The sequence below is a fragment of the Canis lupus genome, chromosome 5 (assembly GCF_003254725.2).
Source record: "Canis lupus dingo isolate Sandy chromosome 5, ASM325472v2, whole genome shotgun sequence".
NCBI lineage: Eukaryota > Metazoa > Chordata > Mammalia > Carnivora > Canidae > Canis > Canis lupus.
Window position 1 is genome coordinate 35,657,748 of NC_064247.1, and position 21,281 is coordinate 35,679,028.

Here is a 21,281-nt window from a genome sequence, read left to right on the forward strand (position 1 = left end):
GTGACCTTCTGGAGGATTGGCCTTCAGTGCGGTGGTTATCAAGATGTATTTCTAGGTTATGCTCCCCACCCTACCCTGCTTGTGATGAGATGTGATGAGAGCCTCTGCTTTCTTCAAGCAGAATGATAGGATGAAGAGTGCCATCTTGAAAGTCAAGAGTTGAGGTTTAGTATCTGAAATTATCAACCTGTGTGACCTTGAGAATGCCTCTACTCACCCTCTCTGGGTTCGTATTTCCTTCTTTGTCAAGTGAGAGTGTCGGGCAGGGGGGTTCCCAAAACAACCAGGATTGCGGATCCTGGGTCCTCACAGCTGGGGACCCATGGCCTCCACCAGGTGGGCTACGTACCTGGTGGCCATCCCCAGGTCTCCCAGCTACAGAGTCTGCAGAGGGGAGACGCCAGAGGGCAGATCTGTGGCACTGCCAAAGTACTTGCCAACAGCTCTGTTAACTCCACAGACTCTGGAGGAGACTGTCCCCATGCGCTTGTGTGAGCAAGCACTAGAATTGACACATAAAATAAAGCATTCCTGGTAGCTGCTCTCTCGAGATTTTTCGCCTAGTAAATAGTCATTGTCAGTGCAATCTGCAATTAGACCTGGCCTGCCCCCAGTTTACCTCAGTGGAGCGAGCTCAGAGCTGCCTCATTCGCTTAGCAAAAAGTGAGAGCATGGTGGAACAGAGGCCCTCCTGGCTCCCAGCCCACTCCCCTTTGTGGAGTGGGTGTGAGCTCTTGCGTACAAGAAGGAGCTTTGGGGTGTCTCTGAGAAAGAGCCCTCAGGCAAGATTGCAGAGTCCAGGCTCTGTCCAGCTCCTTCTACTCTTGACTCCTTCTGGCCTGAGGTCAGCTCAGGGCGGACTCCGCAGAGATCCCTGCATGAGAAAGAGGAAAGACTATAGTCTTTATGTGACTAGCAGCTCCCATTTATTGAGGCTTACTGGTGTACAGTATTAGGCGAAATGATTTATACCCAGGATCTCATCTAATCCTTACCACCCTCCTGCCAGGTGGGTATTAGAATCTGTGTTTGATAAATGCCTTGTCATTTACACAAGGAGACAGTGGCCCCTCTCACTTCCTGGCCCTTGTATTTCTTTTTATAAAATGACATTTATTAGAGATTTTTTCCCACCCATGTAAAGAAGTACAAAAAAGAAAAACAAAGAATGGCCCATGATCCCACTCCCTAATCCCAGATGAACTGTGTAAATAGTACAAAAATAAAAAAAATACCACATATACGTGTGTAGAAAGTTCCAACAGTAGAACAAGTAATAAAACTCCAAGGTGAACACCTCCCTTCCTTCATCCCAGGACCTCTCCCCAAGGGAAAGAATGTTTTAGTAGTTTGTGGGCATAATTACTTGCAGAAAAAAAATATATCGTTCATATAAACCACTCTACTCTCTAATATATCCTCCCTGTATTATTTTCATTCTTGTTTGTACAAAAAGGTTCCTACTGAAACACTGATCTGCACCTTGCTTTTTTTTTTTTTTTTAATCTTCTCTTGGAGATCCTCCTACATCTGCACATGAATTCTGACATCATCTTTGTAACAGCTGCATGCATGGTTTTCCACCACAGGCATGGATTCTGGTTTTCTTAATCAGCTGCCCATTGCCAGAAACTACTATAGTTAATGCCATATTGTCCGGCCTGGTTCATGTATTACGGGGAGACTTGAAGACATATGTGGAGGGTGCATTCCTAGCAGTGAGATGCCAAATCAAAGGCTTGTCCTTCACATAAACACCACTACTTTATGCTCTCCACCAGCCGCAATGACAGAACCCCTCCTCCTGGCTTTGGGTGTCATGCACTACTTAAATTTTGCCAAGTTATTTCATATTTTGTAAAGATTTACTTATTTATTTTTTTGAGGCAGGGAGGGGGAGGGGCAGAGGGAGGGGGGAGAGAGATAATCTCAAGCAGACTCACTGAGCATGGAGCTCAACGCAGGGCTTGATCTCACAACCCTGAGATCATGACCTGAGCTGAAACCAACAGTCAGTCGCTTAACTGTCTGAGCCACCCAGGCGTCCCCAAATCAACTAGTTTTTTAGAGAGGTCCTTTATTTTTTGACTTGCATTTCCTTAATTGTGACTCAAGGTTAATCATATTTTTTTTTACATATACCCTGGCCTTCAAATTTTTTTTTCTTTTTTTTTCCCGAGGGATAGAATTACCTATTCATATCCTAGGTGCATTTTTTCCAGGGTGTTGTTGGTAGTAGTATAATTGAGCTTTTTCTGAACAAAGGGAAAAGTCCTTTCTCACGTGTATTGGAAATATTTTCCCAGAGTTTATCATGTGTTTTGATTTCTGTCTGTGTCACATTTTTTTGCACTGAGAAGTTCAGCAGTGAAGTGGCTGTATCACAGGGCCTTAGCACCATTTCGGCTTTTCAGAGACCAGCTCCCTGTCTGTTCTGAGCACATGCTGTGCATTTCAAGCAGGCTCTAAAGATGGAGCGCTGTTTCTCTGACCACGGAGGCTACTTTTGGTTTTATTTCATCACGATAATGCACTTTGGTCACTCCGTCTGTGTACCAGATTTTCCAGGGCAGATCCAGCACCACTTAACTTTATTTCTGTCAAAAAAAGCCAATTCGTTAAATGATACAAATGTGTAATCTAACTTACCAATCTTTTCTTAATGAATTTTGGGATTTGGGTACTGCTTGCAAATTATAAATAAATACATCTGTGATTTTTGAAATTCTATAGTTTTATTTCTTGCTGGACAGACATTGTCATCGGGCACCTCGCCCTTCCCCCCAAGGAGAACTTGTGGGGTTTATTTTATTTATTTTTTATTGTTAAAGATTTTATTTATTTATTCATGATAGACACACAGAGAGAGAGGCAGAGACATAGGCAGAGGGAGAAGCAGGCTCCCTGCGGGGAGCCCAATGTGGGACTTGATCCCAGGACCTTGGGATCACGCCCTGAGCCAAAGACAGATGCTCAACCACTGAGCCACCCAGGTGTCCCGAACTTGTGGGTATTTTAGTCTCTGAGTTCTTAAAACTGGAGATTCTTTGATTCCTTTCTTATTGAGGAACAATTTGGTGGTGAATAAAATATTTGGGTTATAGTGACTTAACTAAAAACTAGCTATCTATCCATCCATCCATCCTTCCTTCCATCCACCCACCCATTCATCCATCCTTCTACTTATCCATCCATCATCTATGCATTCATCTATCATCTAATAAAATAAAGAATTCTTTAGCAATGAATTATGTCCCCAGCTACCCAATGTAGGAAAGAAAATATAGAAGCACCTCATCTACTCTTCCTTCCTCAATTACATTTCACTCCCTACCTCCAGAAATATCTGTTTTGAAGTATTTATCATTCCCTGAATCTCTTTGTGCTCATACTACATATGCACATATCCTGAAACAGTATAGAGTGTTGCACTGCATGTTTCATAACTCTTTCTATGTGATGGCATCCTGTTTTTCCTCGCTTTGCTTAGTATACTCAACATTATAACAGACGGTCCTCCAAGTTGCTACTCAGAGCTCTGGTTCATTCCAGTTGGACTGTAGCATAGGATTACGTCATAGGAGTATAGCACTATTTATCACTTGTTCTCTTGGTAGGAATATTGAGCCCCTTCCACTTGTCTTTATTACAAACAATACTCATATGAACATGCTCATGGGTATCTCCTTATGCTCGTGTGTGAGGATTTATCTCCCTGAAGGGGGGGATTTGCTGGTTCAATCAAATATCCGTCTTCAACTTTCCAAAGCAGTTGTACAATCTACACTCCCAGCAGAAGTGTTCAAGGGTTCTTGTTCCCGCTTATCCGTGACACTAGTGTCAGGCATTTTTACTCTTCCCAGTCTGCTGGGTATGAAATGATATCTCATTATGGCTTTAATTTGAATTTCCCTGATTACTTGTGAGATTGAACACCACTTTATGTGTATCGGCCCTTTGGGTCTTCTCTGCTGCAACCGCCTGTTCATCTCTTTGGCCTGCATTTTCCATTGTGTTTTTTTTTTCACCTGCTTATTAATTTGGAATTCTTTATGAGGCTTAGTTATTAATGAAAATATATGTTTCAAGCCTTTGATTTGCAGTTTCACGACTGCTTTCGACCCCTCGCTTTTTAAGAATGCTCACTTGTTTCCTCTTTAGTCTGTACCTTTTGCTCCTTGTTTCAAAATCCTTCCCTACTTTGGGATCATTAATGGAATGGCCTTTATTCTTTTTCTGGAAATATAAGGTTTAGTTTTTCACACTTAGGTCTTCAGCCCACTTTGAACATGTGGTTTTTGTGTTTGTGTTTGTTATTGTTTTTTTGTATTTCTCTGCGTATGTATATGTATTTCCCCAATCATTCTACCTCTATTAGATGTTAAGTCTGATATTTTTCTCCTCCTGTGGAACTTCTTTTCTCTTCTTCCTTCTTTCCATTATCTTTAGTACCTTTTGGCAGAATGGAATCAAAACATCTCTACTCCAAACTGTTAGCAAGCTTCGAATTATTCTGAATGCCTTCTATATGTATTAACTCATTTAATCTCAACAACCAATGAAATGGGTATTATTGTTTCTCTTTTGCATCTGAGGAAACAGACATGCAGAGAGGTTTGAATCTTCTTGTCATCTTGCTTCCAGAGGGTGTGTTCTGTGAGCAGTATCTGTCTCTATGGAAATAAAAGTCTCAAAATTCTTCAAAAGGTTGCTTCACTTTTTTCCCCCCACCTTTTAAAAAAAAAAGATTTGATTTATTTATTCATGAGAGACACACAGAGAGAAGCAGAGACATAGGCAGAGGGAGAAGCAGGCCCCCCGTGGGGAGCCTGATACGGGGTCCCAACTCAGGACCCCGGGGTCACAACCTAAGCCCAAGGCAGACACTCAACCGCTGAACCACCCAGGTGTCCCATTTCCCCAACTTTTTAAAGAGTTTCATGAAAATGGCATCTTCCTTTAATTTTATATTTTAATTAATTTGTTATTTCCTTTATATTTTTAAAAGACGTTTCATCAGAGTATATCTAGATTTTGGTCACTTCTAATGCAGAGTGTGATGCTTGATCTTGCCTTTTGATCTGAAGACTAAAGTCTTCCCATCTGCTCAGAAGAAAAGAAAATTAACTTTTAATCGTTGTTTCTGAATGATCCCTTCTGTCTCTTCTGGGAATACTGTTGGAAATTGATGGAAGTGCCTAGAATCGTTCTCTCCATCTCCTCTCCCATCGTTTCTGTCTCTTTGTCCTCTTTGCCACCGAGTACCTGTCACTGAGAGAGTATCTCTTTCATTAGGATTTACTGTACTGATTTCCTTCAGGATGCAGTCCGCTGGCCATATTTGCAACCCAGGACAGCTGTCCTGGTCAGTTTCTTTTCCTCCCTTGGGTATTGATCTAATTTCACAGATGCCAATCACTCTTAAATGTTACTGAAATCACCATTCAGATATTATGTTTCCCCTTCCTGTTTCTTGCAGCACATTTCCTAACAGAGAAACTCCCTGTAGTCACTCAAAGTTGCTGCCCTAACTAGAGCCACCAGCATGGCACGACTCAGAACTCAGCCTCAGACCTCTCTTGAGCTTTCTCCTGCCAGAGGGCCAGTTGAACTTGAACCTTAGTGCTGCCCCTGTGACTTTCAGACTTCAGGATGCTGGTGATGGTGAGAGAGCCAATGGCAGAATTAAAAGTAGCGAATCCAGCCAGGGGCTGCATCACACCGTTAGGGTTCAGCAGGTGGTAGCAGGTGCACTCTGCAGCCAGAAACCATTCTCGTTCCTGGCAGGGCTGTGCGTTTGTCTGCACCACAACATGGGTGTGCTCATGCTGCTCAGCAAGGGTGCTTGCAAAGCTCTCGCCTACCTCTGCCAGGCTCTCTGCTGGACGTGTGGCTCTTTCTCTGGAAATACTCTTTCTCTTGATCCGAGTACTGTTTGGCTTCCTGTCTCGATGGCAGGCAGGAGGGCATAGACTTATGGTGGTGGCTGCAGACGGAGAAGGACATGGTTCTTTGTGTTATGTCTAAAGATGTCTGGATACTCATTCATCACACATCTCTTCAGCTGCTGGACTGTACACATCCTCAGGGAAGAGAAGAGACATTGACTCCTTCTGTTCACCCCATCCACCTGCACAGGGCTTTGCTTTTACCGATCCTTCCTCTCATCCTGCCAAACTAATTGTTCCTCTGGAGACAGAATGTGAATCCTTCTGGATCTTGACCTCCTAACCTTGGCCTTGTATCCAGCTGAAGGGAGATCTGTCAGTTGTTCTAACACATTTGTTCATAGAGTGTGGCTCCTGGACCTGTGGCCATCGGCAGCATCACCTGGGAACTTGTCAGTCGTGGAACTTACCTCTGACCTAGTATATCAGGAATTCCGGGGCTGGGGTCTAGTAATCTGGGTGCCTTCATGTGAGTCTGAGGTGCTCAAATTTGAGGACCACAGCTCCAGCAAAAGCTGAAGCTATCACCCTAACTTCTCCCACTCAGCGTCATGGGCAGCTTTCCCAACAAGCATCTTGAGAGATGCCTTTGAGAAATGTAAGCGCTCTGGGAGACGTGGGGCTCATTGACAGGTCCTTAGACTTGGTTTTCATGCTTACTTTTCATTTCATGTAACTCAGTATTTTCCAAGCTGATTCGACTATAGAATTCTTTTTTAAAAAAGATTTTATTTATTTATTCATAGACACACACAGAGGGGCAGAGACACAGACAGAGGGAGAAGCAGGCTCCCTGCAGGGAGCCCGATGTGGGACTCGATCCCAGGACCCTGGAGTCATGCCCTGAGCCCAAGGCAGGTGCTCAACCGCTGAGCCATCCAGGTGCCCCTGTCACCTGCTCTTGTTCCTGACACCTCAGCATATCTTGCCTTTACTCAACGCAGAGCCTCAATGTTGAAGCTCGACTTCCTTTGTGCCCCAACTTCTACGAACTTATTCATCACCATAGACTGCTCCTGAATCAGTAGTGTTTCTACCAGGTTCAAGGGTCAGAGAAGAGTCGCAACTCTGCCATTGTGACCATCCAGACCGTGGAGTGAAGTGGCTGGTGTCAGAGTTGTACAAATATTGGGCGAGGGGTGCCCTCTGGAGCCAGGGTTATGGCTGACCAGCTCCACAAACATGGGAGCGTGGCTTTTTCTCAAAGCTCTTGTGGGGAGTAAGGAGCCTGGGGTGCAGGATGGAAGCTCTTGTGGGGAGTAAGGAGCCTGGGGTGCAGGAAGCCACGGTTTGAAGGGAGAAGAACTGGAAGCTAGCATCAACTGTTGTCTTCTTTTGGCTTCCATTTTTCCATTGGTAAATGGGGGCATAATAAGATAGTAGGCAACTATCTTGGTGATTAAATTTTAAGAAAATGGTACATGTGAAAAATCTCTTAACCCGCACTATGCTACAAAATGTTCACTACTGCGATATCAACAAAACAAACCAACCCTGAGGCTGTGTTTTCAGAGGCACTGCCTGGCATGTAGTAGGTGATCAGAAAACTTGAGTCACTCATTAGACAAGCAGAGCCTTGGAGGCCTAGGCTACTGCTCAGTCCCAAGGGACATTGTTCCAGCTGACAGATAAGAATGATTTGTAAGTGGCACAGGCACTGTTTTATGTTTCATCGTCCTTGGTATTGATTCGTGTATCAAAAATTTTATTTATAAAAGAGCACAAAAATAAACCAGCCCAAATTCTGCAGGATGCATCACCGGTTCTGAATTAATGAGGTCCAAATTTATGACACTTTGGAACTGTCACTTCCTGGTCCTGCTCTGCCATCATTGGGGGCGGGGTAGGGAGAAAGTGACCATGTCATACAGGACAGAGGTCCCTCTCTCTTTGCAGTGCACAACCCACCCTCCCGACCCCTGCATCCCTAAAGAAGATGCATTTCTCCAGGTACTGGAGACGGTTTCTGGAGCTGTGACGTGGCTTGGGGTAGGGGCAGAGTCCTTTTAACTCCAGTAATTCTATTCTGTCAAATTCTGGGTTGTGACCACAGTATTTTATAACAATAGGGCTCATCATAGCAGGTTGTACGCCCTGAGGAGTGGGTATGGAGGGCACAACAGAAGTGATGGCAAAATCCTCTCAAGTTGTTGTGCTCGGACAGTTCTCAGAGTTTGGTCCCTGGACCTGACAGCATCAGCATTACCAGGTGACTTGATAGAAATGCAAAATCATGAGCCCCGTCCTAGATCTCCTGAATCAGAAACTCTGAGAGTGGGTCCAGCAGTCCATGTCAACATACCCTCCTGGCTTTTCTTTTCTTTGTTAAAGATTTTGTTTATTTATTTGAGAGACAGAATGAGCAAGAGAGAGCAGACCACCAGCCAGGGGATGGGCAAAGTGAGAAGAAGGAGCAGACTCCCAACTGAGCAGGGACCCCGATGTGGGACTTGATCCCAGGACCCTGGGATCATGAGCCAAGCCGAAGGCAGGTGCTTAAACAACTGAGCTGTCCAGGGGCCCAGCCTCCCATCCTGGCCTTGCTGATGCACACTCCGGTTTGAGGACTCTTGGTGTTGGAGAAGAAGGAAGGAATCAGGCCAGCCAGATTCTACTCATCAGAGGGAGGGCTCTGGAGCTCAAAACTTAGATAGTGGGTGGTACCAAGCACCCCCGAGGGTCCAACAGATGTTCATTGAACCAACTGAACAAACTGAACTTAGATTATCTCTCCATTTACCCCAGGGCAGTGGTTCTCTTTTCTGGTGTCACATTAGAATCAGCTAGAGAGCTTCTTTAAAATGTCATTGCCTAAGCCCAGACCTCAATGAATGGAATCAGAATCCCCGGAGTCATGTCTGGACATTCACATTTTTAAAAGCTTCCAGTTGGTTCCAACATGCACCTAGATTTGAGCTTTACTAATGCAGAGGGCACCCTTTTAAGAAAAAATGTGTTTAGGCTGTCTTTATATTTACCCTGCGTTTTTTTATTAGAAATTTATCTTATTTATATTATGAAAGAAAAAACCTTGGAAAATATGGAACCATTGAAAAGAGAGAAGAAATAAGACTCAGGTTCTAATTGTCTGAAGGCAGTTGGCAGTATCAGTTGTGTTTTCTTTCAGTTTTTTTTTTTTTTTAAAGCTCTGGTTTGACTTTTTTACAGCATTGTGATCATATATAATATAGCATTGAGAGAAAGGGGATGGAGGGCCAGAGCCAGGGGGGTAAAAGGAATCTCGAGCAGATCCCACATTAGTGCAGAGCCCAGAATGGGGCTCAGTCTCACGACCCTGAGATCATGACCTGAGCCAAAACCAAAGAGTTGTATGCTCAACTGACTGAGCCACCCAGGCACCTCATTTTCTGTCCACATTTTAACTTAACCTTGCATCTTGGGTAGTTGTGCACACTGTCTTACTTCTAAGTAGCTTTTAACGTGCTCCTGTAGCAACATGACGAAAATATGACTTGTCTTCATTTTCCTGTCTCTACCTCAGGATGACATCATGGAGTCCTTTTTTCTTTCCCATACCTGTATTTCAAGAGCATTGCGGAATCCTGTTTGGAATGTCAGAAGCAGAATAATACTCTCTTTTCGTTTTTAATTTCTTCTCCCAGGAGCCCCATGCACCTGCACGTTTTCTCAGCCCAGCCCCACAGGTAGACGCTGCGTGAGACCGACAAGGGATAAGGTCTTATTACAGAAAGTCAAGAGGGGAAAGCAGGAAATATTTGCCTGGTGTTTTACAACCACCGTCCTGTCCCTCTTCATTGGCTGATGCCAGATCTCTCTGAAGCCACGAGGCTGTGTTTCCACGGGGTGTGGTGGGACTCATAAACTGTCATAGAGAGCAGCCCTGACCAGACAGACAGACCCCAGCCTAATGCTCTGGAAAGAAAGAAAACAAATGAGCGAGGCCAGAAGGAGCAACAGGGGAAAAGCTAGGCCAATGGACAGGATGGTGGGGCAAATCCACTGATGTTCTGGTGCACTCGGTCAGAAATGCCAAAATCAAGCCACGTGGACTCCTGTCCCTCTGCTTTCCGTGTATCCTTCCTATAACTTTTGTCTTTGTTGTGCAATTATATATATATATGTATATATATATATGTATATATACACATATACATACACATGTATATATACCCACATGTACTTGTATATATACTTGATATATATATAGTTTTTATATATACTGTGTGTATATTTGAAATATATATTATATATGTTTATAAAATAATATATATATTTTTTTCTTGATGGCGTCTACCTGCTGCCTCCGCTGCTGGTTTGAAACTGACTTCCTACTGGGTGAGCTGGAGCTGCAGGGCTTGCTTTGCTCTTGCTGCCATGGGTCTGCCAGGTAACTCTGCCCCATCTTCTTGCAGGACATTATGGGAAGGATGCTTACCGAAGTGGAGGACCTGATCTCCATAACTTCATCTCATCTGGATTTGTCACATTAGGAAGAGGACACACGAAGGGTACAGTGGAAACCATTTTTTACTAAAACACACAGGTTGCCTAGGGAGCCCCGATCTGAAATGTGAAGATGATGGTGGAGGCCAGAGGCTTGTCCGGGACAGGGGAAAAGCAGGGGTGGTTCCGTGGCAGCTTATCCTGGTAACGTACGTGGCTCCTGACAGGAGGGACCAGCAGGTCACAGGTGTGCCTTTAGAGGACTATAGACTTGCACGAGACATCCCTCCTGCCCCGCCCCTGGTGTGGAGCGGGACCCCAAGGCCAGGGCTCCTGCGGGAGGGACCACAGGCAGCGTGGTGGGAAACTACCAGCGGATGTGACACCATTGGAAAACTGTTTGCTCTCCTCTTGGCTCTTACCCGTTTTCCTTTTTAAACCACATTTTATAAATTGATGTCAATGTTCTGTACTGTGGGTTTTGAAGCCAGCGTGCTGCATGTCGAGAGTTTCAGTGTCCTAAGTGTGTCTATGTAAACTCTTGGGTGGAGACGCAAAGGTAGAGGTCACGCAGACCTTCAAGCCTCAAGATGAACGCTCACGTGGCATTTCTGCTGAGCTGCTTTATGACCTAGCTGACAGCTTGCAGAGCATCTGTGCAGGGGGTATGGAATCCTCGATTCTGTCTTTTGTTTAAAGAGTCCTCCTAGTGTTGTGAGCATCCTGTCATATCAAGAGTAACCGGATCCCTGACTCCTCTGATTACCTTCCTAACACCTGTGTACTGTTATAGATCAACTGTGAATTCTGTTGTAGGGATGCTGTATCCCTGTCTTCCTCTGAAATATGTGTCTGTTTTAAGTGTGAGCGAACAAGGACCTTTGCAATTTTTTCTTACATTCCATGCAACTACTTTTTAAATTCCCTATGTGATGTTTGTTCATCCTATAGAGAAAAAAAAATCTGTATCTGTGTATGTATTTTCTGTTGTGTCTCTTTGTGTCTAAATAAAGTTTATTGAGGATACAGGTGGCATTTGTGGCTACTCGAAGTTGCAGATATCAAATTGGGACCAGAAGGGGAATTGGGCTGCACGGTTAACCAGCAAAAGACACGCTCTTAGTCATACCCCTGTTAGCTCAAAGCTAGGACAGCCAGCCCCCACGTCATCTGCTCTGTGATGATTACCTCTCACTGACGCAACTAATGAAACAGATCTGAAACATCACGTTTTAAAACAATAACAAATAAATGTATTATCTTGCATAGTTTGGGTGGGTTAGGAATTCGGGAGCAGCTGAGCTCAATGCTTCTGGGTTGGAGTCTCTCAGGAGGTTCCAGTCAACATTCCAGCAGGGGCTGCATCATCTGAAGGCTCAAGTGGGGTGGAGGACCTGCTTTCAAGATCATCCACACACATCATGCTGGCTGTTGGCAGCAAGCCTCAGTTCCTCCCCCACCACGTTTGCTCCACAGGCTACTTGTGTGTCCTCATGGTATGGTGGCCGGGCTTCCCCAGAGTGGATGATCCAAGAAAAAGAAAGAAGGAAGCCCAAATGTCTTTTATGACTAAGCATTTTCTCAATATCTTATTGGTGACATGAGCCAGATATCTTCCAGATGGATGGGAACTACACAAAGGGGAAGCATCAGGTGCCAGAGATCCTGGAGGCCATCTTGGAGGTTGGCTACACCACACTGTTACAACCCATGGGGCAGAGCTACAGATCTGACTTTTTCAAACAGAACATGGAAGCTCTTTTTTTTTTCAAAACTTTTTGATTTATTTTTTCATGAGAGACACACAGAGAGAGGCAGAGACATAGGCAGAGAGAGAAGCAAGCTCCCTGGGGGAGCCCAAGCAGGACTCAATCCCAGGACCCTGGGGTCATGACCTGAGCCAAAGGCAGATGCTCAACCACTGAACCACCCAGGTGTCCCAGAACATGGCAGCTCTTACCAAGCCTTCCCAACTGCAGTGGTTTCCCACCCATACCCTGGACCCTTATAGGTGATCCAACCTGAAACACCAAACAGCTCAATCTAAAGAACTTTATATATGTATATATATATATATATATATATTTATATTTATATATATATATATTTATATTTATATATATAAAAGAACTCTTCAAATGTTATGGTTTTGAGTTCATATGCTCATTCAACAAATATTTCATGAGGCCTGCTAGATGCCAAGCAATATTCAGAAGTAAACAAAATGGACTCTGCTTCTGCAACACTCCCATTCTTCTGGGGGAAGCAGACGAAATAAATCCTTGACGACACAAGCATGGGGAAAACCCCAAGCAGGTGCAGGGCAGGGAATGCTGTGGCAGGAAGCCGCTCTTGTCGGGAAAGGCAGCATGGGGGAGGCGGTAATTGGGCAGAGACCTGCATCCCAGGCAGAGGCGATAGGAAGGCGGCCCTGAGGTAGAAGCTTTATTGCAGCATCGAGAAATAGGAAGGGGGCTAGTGTGAATAGCACAAGATATTTCCTATAGGGTAGGAAAGCACAGGAGTAGGAGGACCTGGGACCAGAGCTGGAGGGGAGCCAGATCAGGCATTTATCTGACGGTGGACACCAGGTTGCTTCCAAACAGACTAGACCCCCATCAGAGCAACATAAAGGCAACTCTCTGTCCTTGATTGTCCTCTGGGTTGCTTTCATCCGGGAGGCTCTACCCTGCCTCGGGTGTAGGGCTTTGCTGTGTCTGCTACTGAGTTCCTAGATCTTAGCTTGTCCAAGTCTCCTGCAGCCTTCCTGCGATCACATGGGACCCCAGTCATCACCCTCACAGGATCCCGCTGATCATTCCCTTCCTATCAAGGTCTCTGAAACGTCCTCTCCCCTCCAGGGATATACCTTGTGTGTATTTTCCTATTTAGATAATAACTAGAGTTTCATGAGTGGGGAAACTGGAGCTGGGGGAGGAGCTTTGGAAACAGGGATCTCTTTCCAATATGAGGACTCGTTCTCCCTGCACAGTCTGGATCTCAGGACAAGGGCTCAGCTCCATCCTGCCTTCTTTCAGAGCAACCGAGTTCAGCTCTGAGTAGTACCTATAAGCACAGCGGCCCCATGGAAACACTTGGGAAGGTAACTCCCTACAGGCATCGAACATGGGGCCATGTTCATCACCTGGGTTTTATGCTCTTCCTTTTTTTTTTCTATGTATTTCTTTTGGCTTCCCCTCTACTCTGCTACCTCTACCTTTATCCCTGTTTTCTCTTCTTCCTACATTGGCTTGAGGCCTTCTGGTGGCACCTGGCCACTGTATAGCCCCCACTTGCAACACTTGGAACCAACAGGGTAGCAAACTCCTGCTTTAGAAGGTCATACCATTGCCCTGCCTTGCATCATCCAAATTTGAATATATTTCTATCAGACTGTGATATCTGAGAATTGTGCATTGATGGCCCCTATTCTAGACAGTGCATCTATGGATGCTTGGAGGCCTCCAACCCTCTCTACCATTTCAAAGGCCCCAGAGGCATCATGGGGAGAGAGCCGCACTCTAGCTTCATTGGTGGCTTGTTCAAATTCAGAGAGTTGAGGGTGAGGATGCTTTAGAATGAGATCCACAGAGAGTAGGATGCTTTAGAATGAGATCCATGGGTACACAGGCAATTAAAACTTCTGACACAAAGCCTACACCAGGGGCTGTTTTTTGATTAATGGGATTGTGAAGGTGAGACATTAAAGAACAGAAATTCTGACCTTGGGGGCTTTGTAACCACAAAAGCCCCCTGTTCCATCCCTATCCTGTTATGAAACCCCATATTTTAGCTTAGGAGGCCACCCAGCCATTGGTCAGCCTCCCAGGGGGCATAGCACTGCCTTCAGCTCACAGGTACCAGACTTTGTACTGATGCCCCCTTTTCAGGACTAACTGAATGATGTGCTCCACTTTCTATAATTCTTACTTTTTCCCTTATTTTCTCCAAGGAGTTAACTGTCCACTACTCTGATTTCTTCCTTTTACTTCCTGCTTACTCACCCCTTAGGCTAAGTGGAAGTCAAGGTCAAGGAAGATGTTATTAGAGTGACCAATAGTTTAGCCCAAGTTCCCCCTACACCATTACCTCTGTTCTTTAGACAGAATCACCCAGACCCATGTAGGACCCCAGAGGAGTCTGGAGGAAAGCAGAGTATCCCCCTAGCTGCCACAATGAAAACCCAATGATAAAAGTTCCTATTTGCTGAATATTTACTATGCACCAGCACTTTGACGTATGCTGTCTTATTTTCACCTTTATGATGATCCCATGGGAGAGCTCTCATTATCCTCATTTTGCTGGAGAAAAACTCAAAGTAGAGCAGTTGAGTAATTTGCACAGATGAACGTCAAATAGTTACTTTTATTCTAAATCCAGACCTATTTCCGAAGATCATGCTCCCAACCACTGCACATCCTTCCTCTTGGACAAGGAAGGGGCCAGAGCAGCGATGGGCAATGATTCCACAGGAGGGGCCCATGGCAAGCTCTCCATGGCCAGTGGCTGTTCTTATTAGATGCACACATTTTGGAGGATGTGAAAATCACACAAAAAGATGGACCAGGAATAGTACACCACTCGCAGATGAGCACTCGGCTGTCCTTCTAGAAAGGACGTGTAGGGACACCTGGGTGGTTCAGTGGTTAAGTGTCTGCCTTAGGCTCAGGGCATGATCCTGGAGTCCTGGGATCGAGTCCCACATCGAACTCCCTGCATGGAGCCTGCTTCTCCCTCTGCCTGTGTCTCTACCTGTGTGTGTGTGTGTCTCTCTCATGAATAAATAAATAAAATCTTGAGAAAAAAAAAAGAAAGAAAGAAAGAAAGGACGTGTAGTCTTCTAAGATCAATTTTCAGGATCTGTCCAAAGGAACACACTTACAGGGACCCTATTCTACTTCAGCATTTTGGTTAAAATGTCAGTCGGGCTGCCCATTTTTGAGTCTGGTCAAAAGAGCTACAAAGAATTCTGTCCAGAATCCTCCATGTGTCAGTAACATGGATCCAAATGATCTCTACCAAGGTGTCCCAGGCCGGGCCAGGGAAGGTCCTTTTGGGCCGCCATGGCAGCAACGCGTGTGTGCTTACTGAGGCTGTCTCCTGCACTTGGGCAGTTTGCATGGTGAAAGTGATGTGCTGGTTCCTGTCTGCTTCTCCTCTGATGTTTCTGTTTACCAGGTCCTTTCCATCATGCCAGGAGCCGGATAGAGGGATGTGTGTGCATGTGTGTGTATGAGAGAGTGAGTAAGTTTGGAACAGAGGGGGATCCCTACAGACTTTGCTAAAAGGTAGGAGCTCCAAAGTAACGGCCCCTCTGTAAGAGGCAGACACTTTGCTCACCTGGTCATTCATGCCTTCAGGGTAGCGCATATGAGGAGCACCTGCTCTGTGCCAGACACTGTACTAGCCACTGAAGATACAGCAGACACACTTACAGGCCAGTGAGAAGTGATCGAAAGAAGGAAATACGTGAAGCATGTCAGGTAGGGTTCGAAGCTATGGAACCAAACAGGACACAGAAAGGGAGGGAGATGGCAGTTCATAAAAGCACCACAAGGCTTCAGAGAGAAGTGCCATTTGGGCACAGACTGAAGGAGGTAAGAGGTTTGGGGGAGGGGTCTCCCAGGCCACACAGGGCCAGGGCGGGCCATTTAAGGATCTGGTTGCCTTTCTGGGCAAGATGGAAGACCAAATGGTTTTGGCCTGAGACATTAAGAAGCTGGAAGTGTGCGGGAGGGATAGGGTTTAGGCAGAGGTTGGGAGTGATGTGAATCCAGGCTGGTTCCCTATTAAGTTGTAGATGCTTATTTCAATCAAAGCATCCATGCAGAAATGTCAGGTTCAAGAAAGAAGTTCAGGCTGAGGATATACAGGTGGGGGTTTGTGATGGGTGAACCTAGGAGGCGACACGAGGTCAGCTGGGGAGAGTGTCACTTCCCACACTTCCCTAGTGAGCAAGGCTCTAGGAGGGAGCCACTGGGCACCCAACATGCAGAGCATAGCCTGGAAGCAAGCAATTTAGGGCAGTGTGGGACCTTGGAAATCGAGTGGAAAACAGAACAAGAGTGCCCAAGGGGGACCGTGATCAACTGGGTAAGCCATAGAGTGGTCCAATGAGCTGAAGCCTGAGCAGCGACTACTGGGTACCACCTGGTAACATAGAGGTCATTGGTGAGATTGGCAGGAGCAGTTGGAGGGAAGAGGCGCATGTGTATCTGATGAAGGCAAGAGAGAATGAATGATGCCTGGGCTGTGCTGTTATGCGATTGGGGCGGACTGGGTGATGAGAAGAGCAGGCGTCATTACGCTATCCTTTCTGGGGGGATGCGTTTGAAATGTCCCATGATAAAAAGCTATAAACGATTCTTTAAAATAAGAGAATGGGAGAAAAAGGATAGACTGCAGGTATGGACAACCCTCTAGAGTTTTAATGTGAAGCAGGGCTGGAGGGAAGTGTGATGGGAAGAGAGTTGTGTTTTGTTTTAAGACTGGAGAAGTCACGGTGCATTTGCATGCTGATTTGAATGGTCCAGTAGAGAAGGGGAAATTGATGATGTATGTGGGTTGGGGAGCGTGGTATTTCAGAGGTGGTGTCCTTGATGAGCAAGAGCAGATCGGATCCACCACGTAGATGGTAGATCTTAGCCAGGAGCAAAATCCGCCAGAGAAATCCACCACAAATGGAAGGCAGAACATTTGGCCCCAGGTACATGCAGGTGGGCATATGCCATTGGTGCTCAGTGATTTGGAGAAGCAAGATCATTAGTTGTGAGCGAGGATGAAGGTAGTCGACCAACCCACTTTGCCCCAGATGATCCAGTTTTAGCACAGAAAAGCCTGTGTCCTAAGAAGCCCCTCAGTCGTGGACAAATGCGCACGCTTTGTCACCCTAATGAGGACATTTGAGAAACCCCAGTCAGTGTGGCTTCAGAGCATCTTCCATACCCATCTCCAGGGCCCAGAGATGCAGACTGAGGATGCTGCTGGCTGGGGCTGGCCTCTGCATGGCTTCCAGGTGCTCAGAGGACTTGGGACATCCCCAAAATCAGCTAGGAGACATAGACAAGACCAGAGTGCCAGAAGCTGCTGCCATTCCAGGCCCTGCAGAAAGATCCTGAGCAGATCTCATTCTGTCTGAACGATGCTACCTGGAGACCGGGCTGGCTATGGTTAGCACCACTGCCCAGCCAGACTCTCCATGGGGTCTGAGGCAGAGGTAAGGCAGAAGCGTATAGGCTATAGGCTGCACACAGAAGAGCATTAGAGAAGACCTGAGATCAGAGCTGGAAGTGACCATCCTGATGCCAGTTTGGGAGTCTCAGCAATGAGGGCCATGGTGGGGGATGGCACCCCAGCTGCAAGTCCCCAGATATAAGGACGAAGACCAGTGATCCAGAGGGATGGGGTTGGGCCAGTGGACCTGTCCCTTGAGCATGCGATGAAGCCAGGGATGAGGTCCTAATATACAGAAGGCCTGCAAGTGTTAGCCAGTGAAGGGCCTGGATGAAGGTCCTACCAGGAATAAGGGGCCAGGGCAGGGGAGAGAGAGGACCAGAGCCTTGTGGTCAGTGTGGTAACTGAGAAGTAGAGCGTAAGAGGTGGGAGACCTTTAGGTCATTACAGGGCCCAAGGGATAACATGGGAGTGGCTCTGAACAAAGCAGAGGGACCAGTGAAAACTGAGCTGAGGGGCAGACCTCCACTTATCCAGGGCCCCATGGCTGTAGACAGTATACCCTGGGTGCTGCTACGGTTGCCTGTGGTACCCAGGGCTCGAAATGAGGTCTTCGATTCTAGAAAAGGAAGAAGGGGCAGTCAGGCCACCCCCCACACACACACCAGGGTTTGAACAAAAAGTCTTCAGACCATCCTGTGGATTGTGACAAGGGGGCACCCCTGAACCATTTGACTAAAGAAATCCAGCTTTATTATTTTCATAGTCTAGGATCTGGAGGAGTGAGTGGGCTTCCCTAAGCCAAGGTGTTGGAAGGCTGGACTCCAGATAAAGCACAGAGCTCAGAAGGCATCTGGTCTCCATGGCAACACAGAGCCTGGGAAGTACAATAAGAGCTAGAGGAGGCTGGGTCTGGCCTGCCTGAGACTGGTCTCTGAGAAGCCCATGTGCCACCTGGGAGCCTTCTTCCCTATACTTTCTCCAGAGGCCAGGGTGGGTGAGAAGAAGTGGGAGCCAGGCAGGGAGGAGCTCTTGGCTTCTGGGTCTGAGTCAAGCTGTCTCTGGATCCTTCTGCTCTGTACCGTGGGACAGTGCCCTTTGCTTCCTCTCTGCCTGTTCCCTCCCGATGAATGGCTAATAGCGAGAGCCAGCCTTTGACTGTGTTGTGCGCGGCCTCATCCGGTGGCATTTCGCGTGATTCAGTCCCGCACACACAGGCTGAACCTAGGCCTCACGCTTAGGAAAACACGCAGCATCAGTGCGATTCCCTACTTTGTTGCATGGCGTCTACCTCACGTAGTTGTTAATTGCTTAATGTTGACTGCGCCAGAAGCAGGGATAGGTCTGCATGAAGGGTGAAGGTCATCCTCGCCTGGTGAATCCATTGCTCAGCATCACTGCTGATCCAGCAAGGAGAAATAAAGCAGAACCAAACCAGGACCATACCCTGGGGAGTTATCAACTGGATGCTTCCATTTGTGAATTCACCATGAAACCCCCTTTTGTATGTTGGTCCAGCGAACAGGAACACCCATGACCTCTCCCGTCCCTCAGGAACCAGAAAGGGTGTTACGTCCCTTTGGTGGCAGTTAGACCTTGCAGATGGAGCCGAGGAGCATGGTACCCACCAGAGCCAACTTCCTGAGCCATCCAAGGGTCCACTTCTAAGGTAGAACCATCCTGTTTGCCATCAGGAGGCCCACTTGGAGCCTCTTAAGAATGTCAGTTCACAAGTGGACCGTCCTTTTAGATTCATCTCGTTCTAAGGGCAGTGCTTGGGTTGAAACAGCACATGCTGACAGGTCATGTGGCATCTAAGCTGTCATCCAGCTCATGCTACCTTGGTAAATCATGGTGTTGAGAAAAAAATCCCGGTTAATACTTGTCTGTGGGCCTGCTATCTTGGGTCAGCTGGGCTGGTGTAAGGAGAGGAGAGGCGACACAGGGCAAAAAAGGGGGTCAGGATACACTGGGAAATTGCCTTGGGACATTTTGACTCACCTATAGGGCACATGGATGTTCTACTTAGAAGACGAGGAGCCCAGATACAGGTGGATGTCCCGTAGTCTCCAGCAGGGAGGCAAGAGAGATGTCTTGTCCGTACATTGAAATCAGGGAAGCATCAGTCCTCAGCTTTTGCCAGCCTGATTCCTTTTCTGCTCAGCCGGTAGGGAGGCCCAAAGGAAGCCTGGAGCACCCCCGAATCTCAGTGGTCCGTTGAAGTTCCCTGGGAGACGGTAGAGGGTCAAGTTCTTTGGTTTTCCCAGAGGTTGGCATGCTCAGCCAGAGGTCTGGGCTCCTCTGGGCTCTCTGCTTGTTTTGTATTTGCTTGCCAGCGCCAGATCTGAGTTTTCTCTTGCCATGATCCATGGCCCACGTTGACCTCAGCAGCAGGTTTGTGGCCAGTGCACCCTCTTCCTGGCACTGGTCTTGGCACCGACTAGTCATCCAACTTGGGAATCTCCCCTTCTCAGGAGCCAGCCCTTGGCATTGGCTTTCCCTCCTTCTCCACTGCTTATTGCCAAGAGTCTCAGGAACCCTGACAGCTAAGCTATGGGGCTTTCGGGTCTGGGAAGGTTCTGGGAGTGCCATCCCTATGCCAAGCGGGAGTCTGTGGCCAGGAGGCAGCCTCTCAATCCACAGTTGCCAGGGTTTCATGGTGGACAGAATAGTGATGACCTCTGTTCTCAGGGCACCAGTCTCTGGCACGTAACCATATAATTCTATGACTCAGCTTCTGGGCAGATTACAGACGTAGCAGGATGATGGCATGCCAGCCCTTCCTGCCCAGACTCACGGCCTCAGCCTCAGTGTTACCGACCTCCAGGTAGTGATGTAAACCTCCCTCGTTAACAAGGAATGTAGTGAGAAGAAGAGGGCCACTCATGTCAGACAGGCTCATTTACGAGCGGCAGCTTCCCCACCTGCTAGGCATGTGACCTTGACCTCTATGACATTCATCTCCAAGATCAGGTAATAGTGCCAGCTGCCCCACAGGGCTCTGTGCAGATCGTGTGAGATAACACACTCCAGAGCTCTAAGCACTCAAGCAGGGGTTAGCTCTTCATATTGTCAGTGGCTTAAAATGCTGAAGAATCTTACCCCTCAGGGGATAACGTTAGGGCCAGCGCATTGGCATCTCCTAGGAACTCTTTTGAAACACAGACTCTTGGGCTCCACCCTGAGCCTACTGCATCTTGCAGATTCAGACTCGAGTGACCTGTCCCAGATGTCAGCATCAGACTCGAGTGACCTGTCCCAGATGTCAGCATCACAGGGCTTTGTCCATTTCAGTGAAGCTTAGTTCTCAGGTTGGGCCAAGATGAGTATAATAGTGCCTGGCTTCTGGAAATTTCGACTCTGCCAAAAGGGAAGTGCCATAAAATAGATCCCAAGGAGAGTTGGGGGGAGGGCAGGATTTAAGGGAGGAAAACCTTTTCTCTGAGTGAAGGAGTCCTGACCGGCCCTTCTATAAGACATGGGAGTTGGGATGGTCCTCGCAGAGCGGGAAGACTGTGACAAGCCAAGAGTGGGGCAGGCAGTGGTGCCCCTCAGAACAGAGGCAGGGAGATGGAAATGCCAGTGTGACAGGGCACAGGACCGCTTTAGTGGGGTACAGGGAAGTGATGGGGGCCATGGGAATGACATGGGGGCTGGAAATGACACTTGAGAGGTAGATTGGAGGCAGTGCCCTAAACCCTGCCAGGGACAAAATACAGGTTGAGGTCAGAATTC

At 47.0% G+C, this 21,281-nt stretch overlaps 1 protein-coding gene across 2 annotated transcripts in view; it reads left to right on the forward strand.

The window, feature by feature from the left end:
- Nucleotides 1-21,281, forward strand: part of SHISA6 (shisa family member 6) — a 277,765-nt gene that overhangs the window by 122,719 nt on the left and 133,765 nt on the right. For both annotated transcript variants that reach the window (XM_025428364.3, XM_049110230.1), the window contains exon 3: nt 10,343-10,438. In XM_025428364.3, coding sequence (XP_025284149.3) covers nt 10,343-10,438 — 96 coding nt within the window. The remainder of the gene's footprint in view (nt 1-10,342; nt 10,439-21,281) is intronic.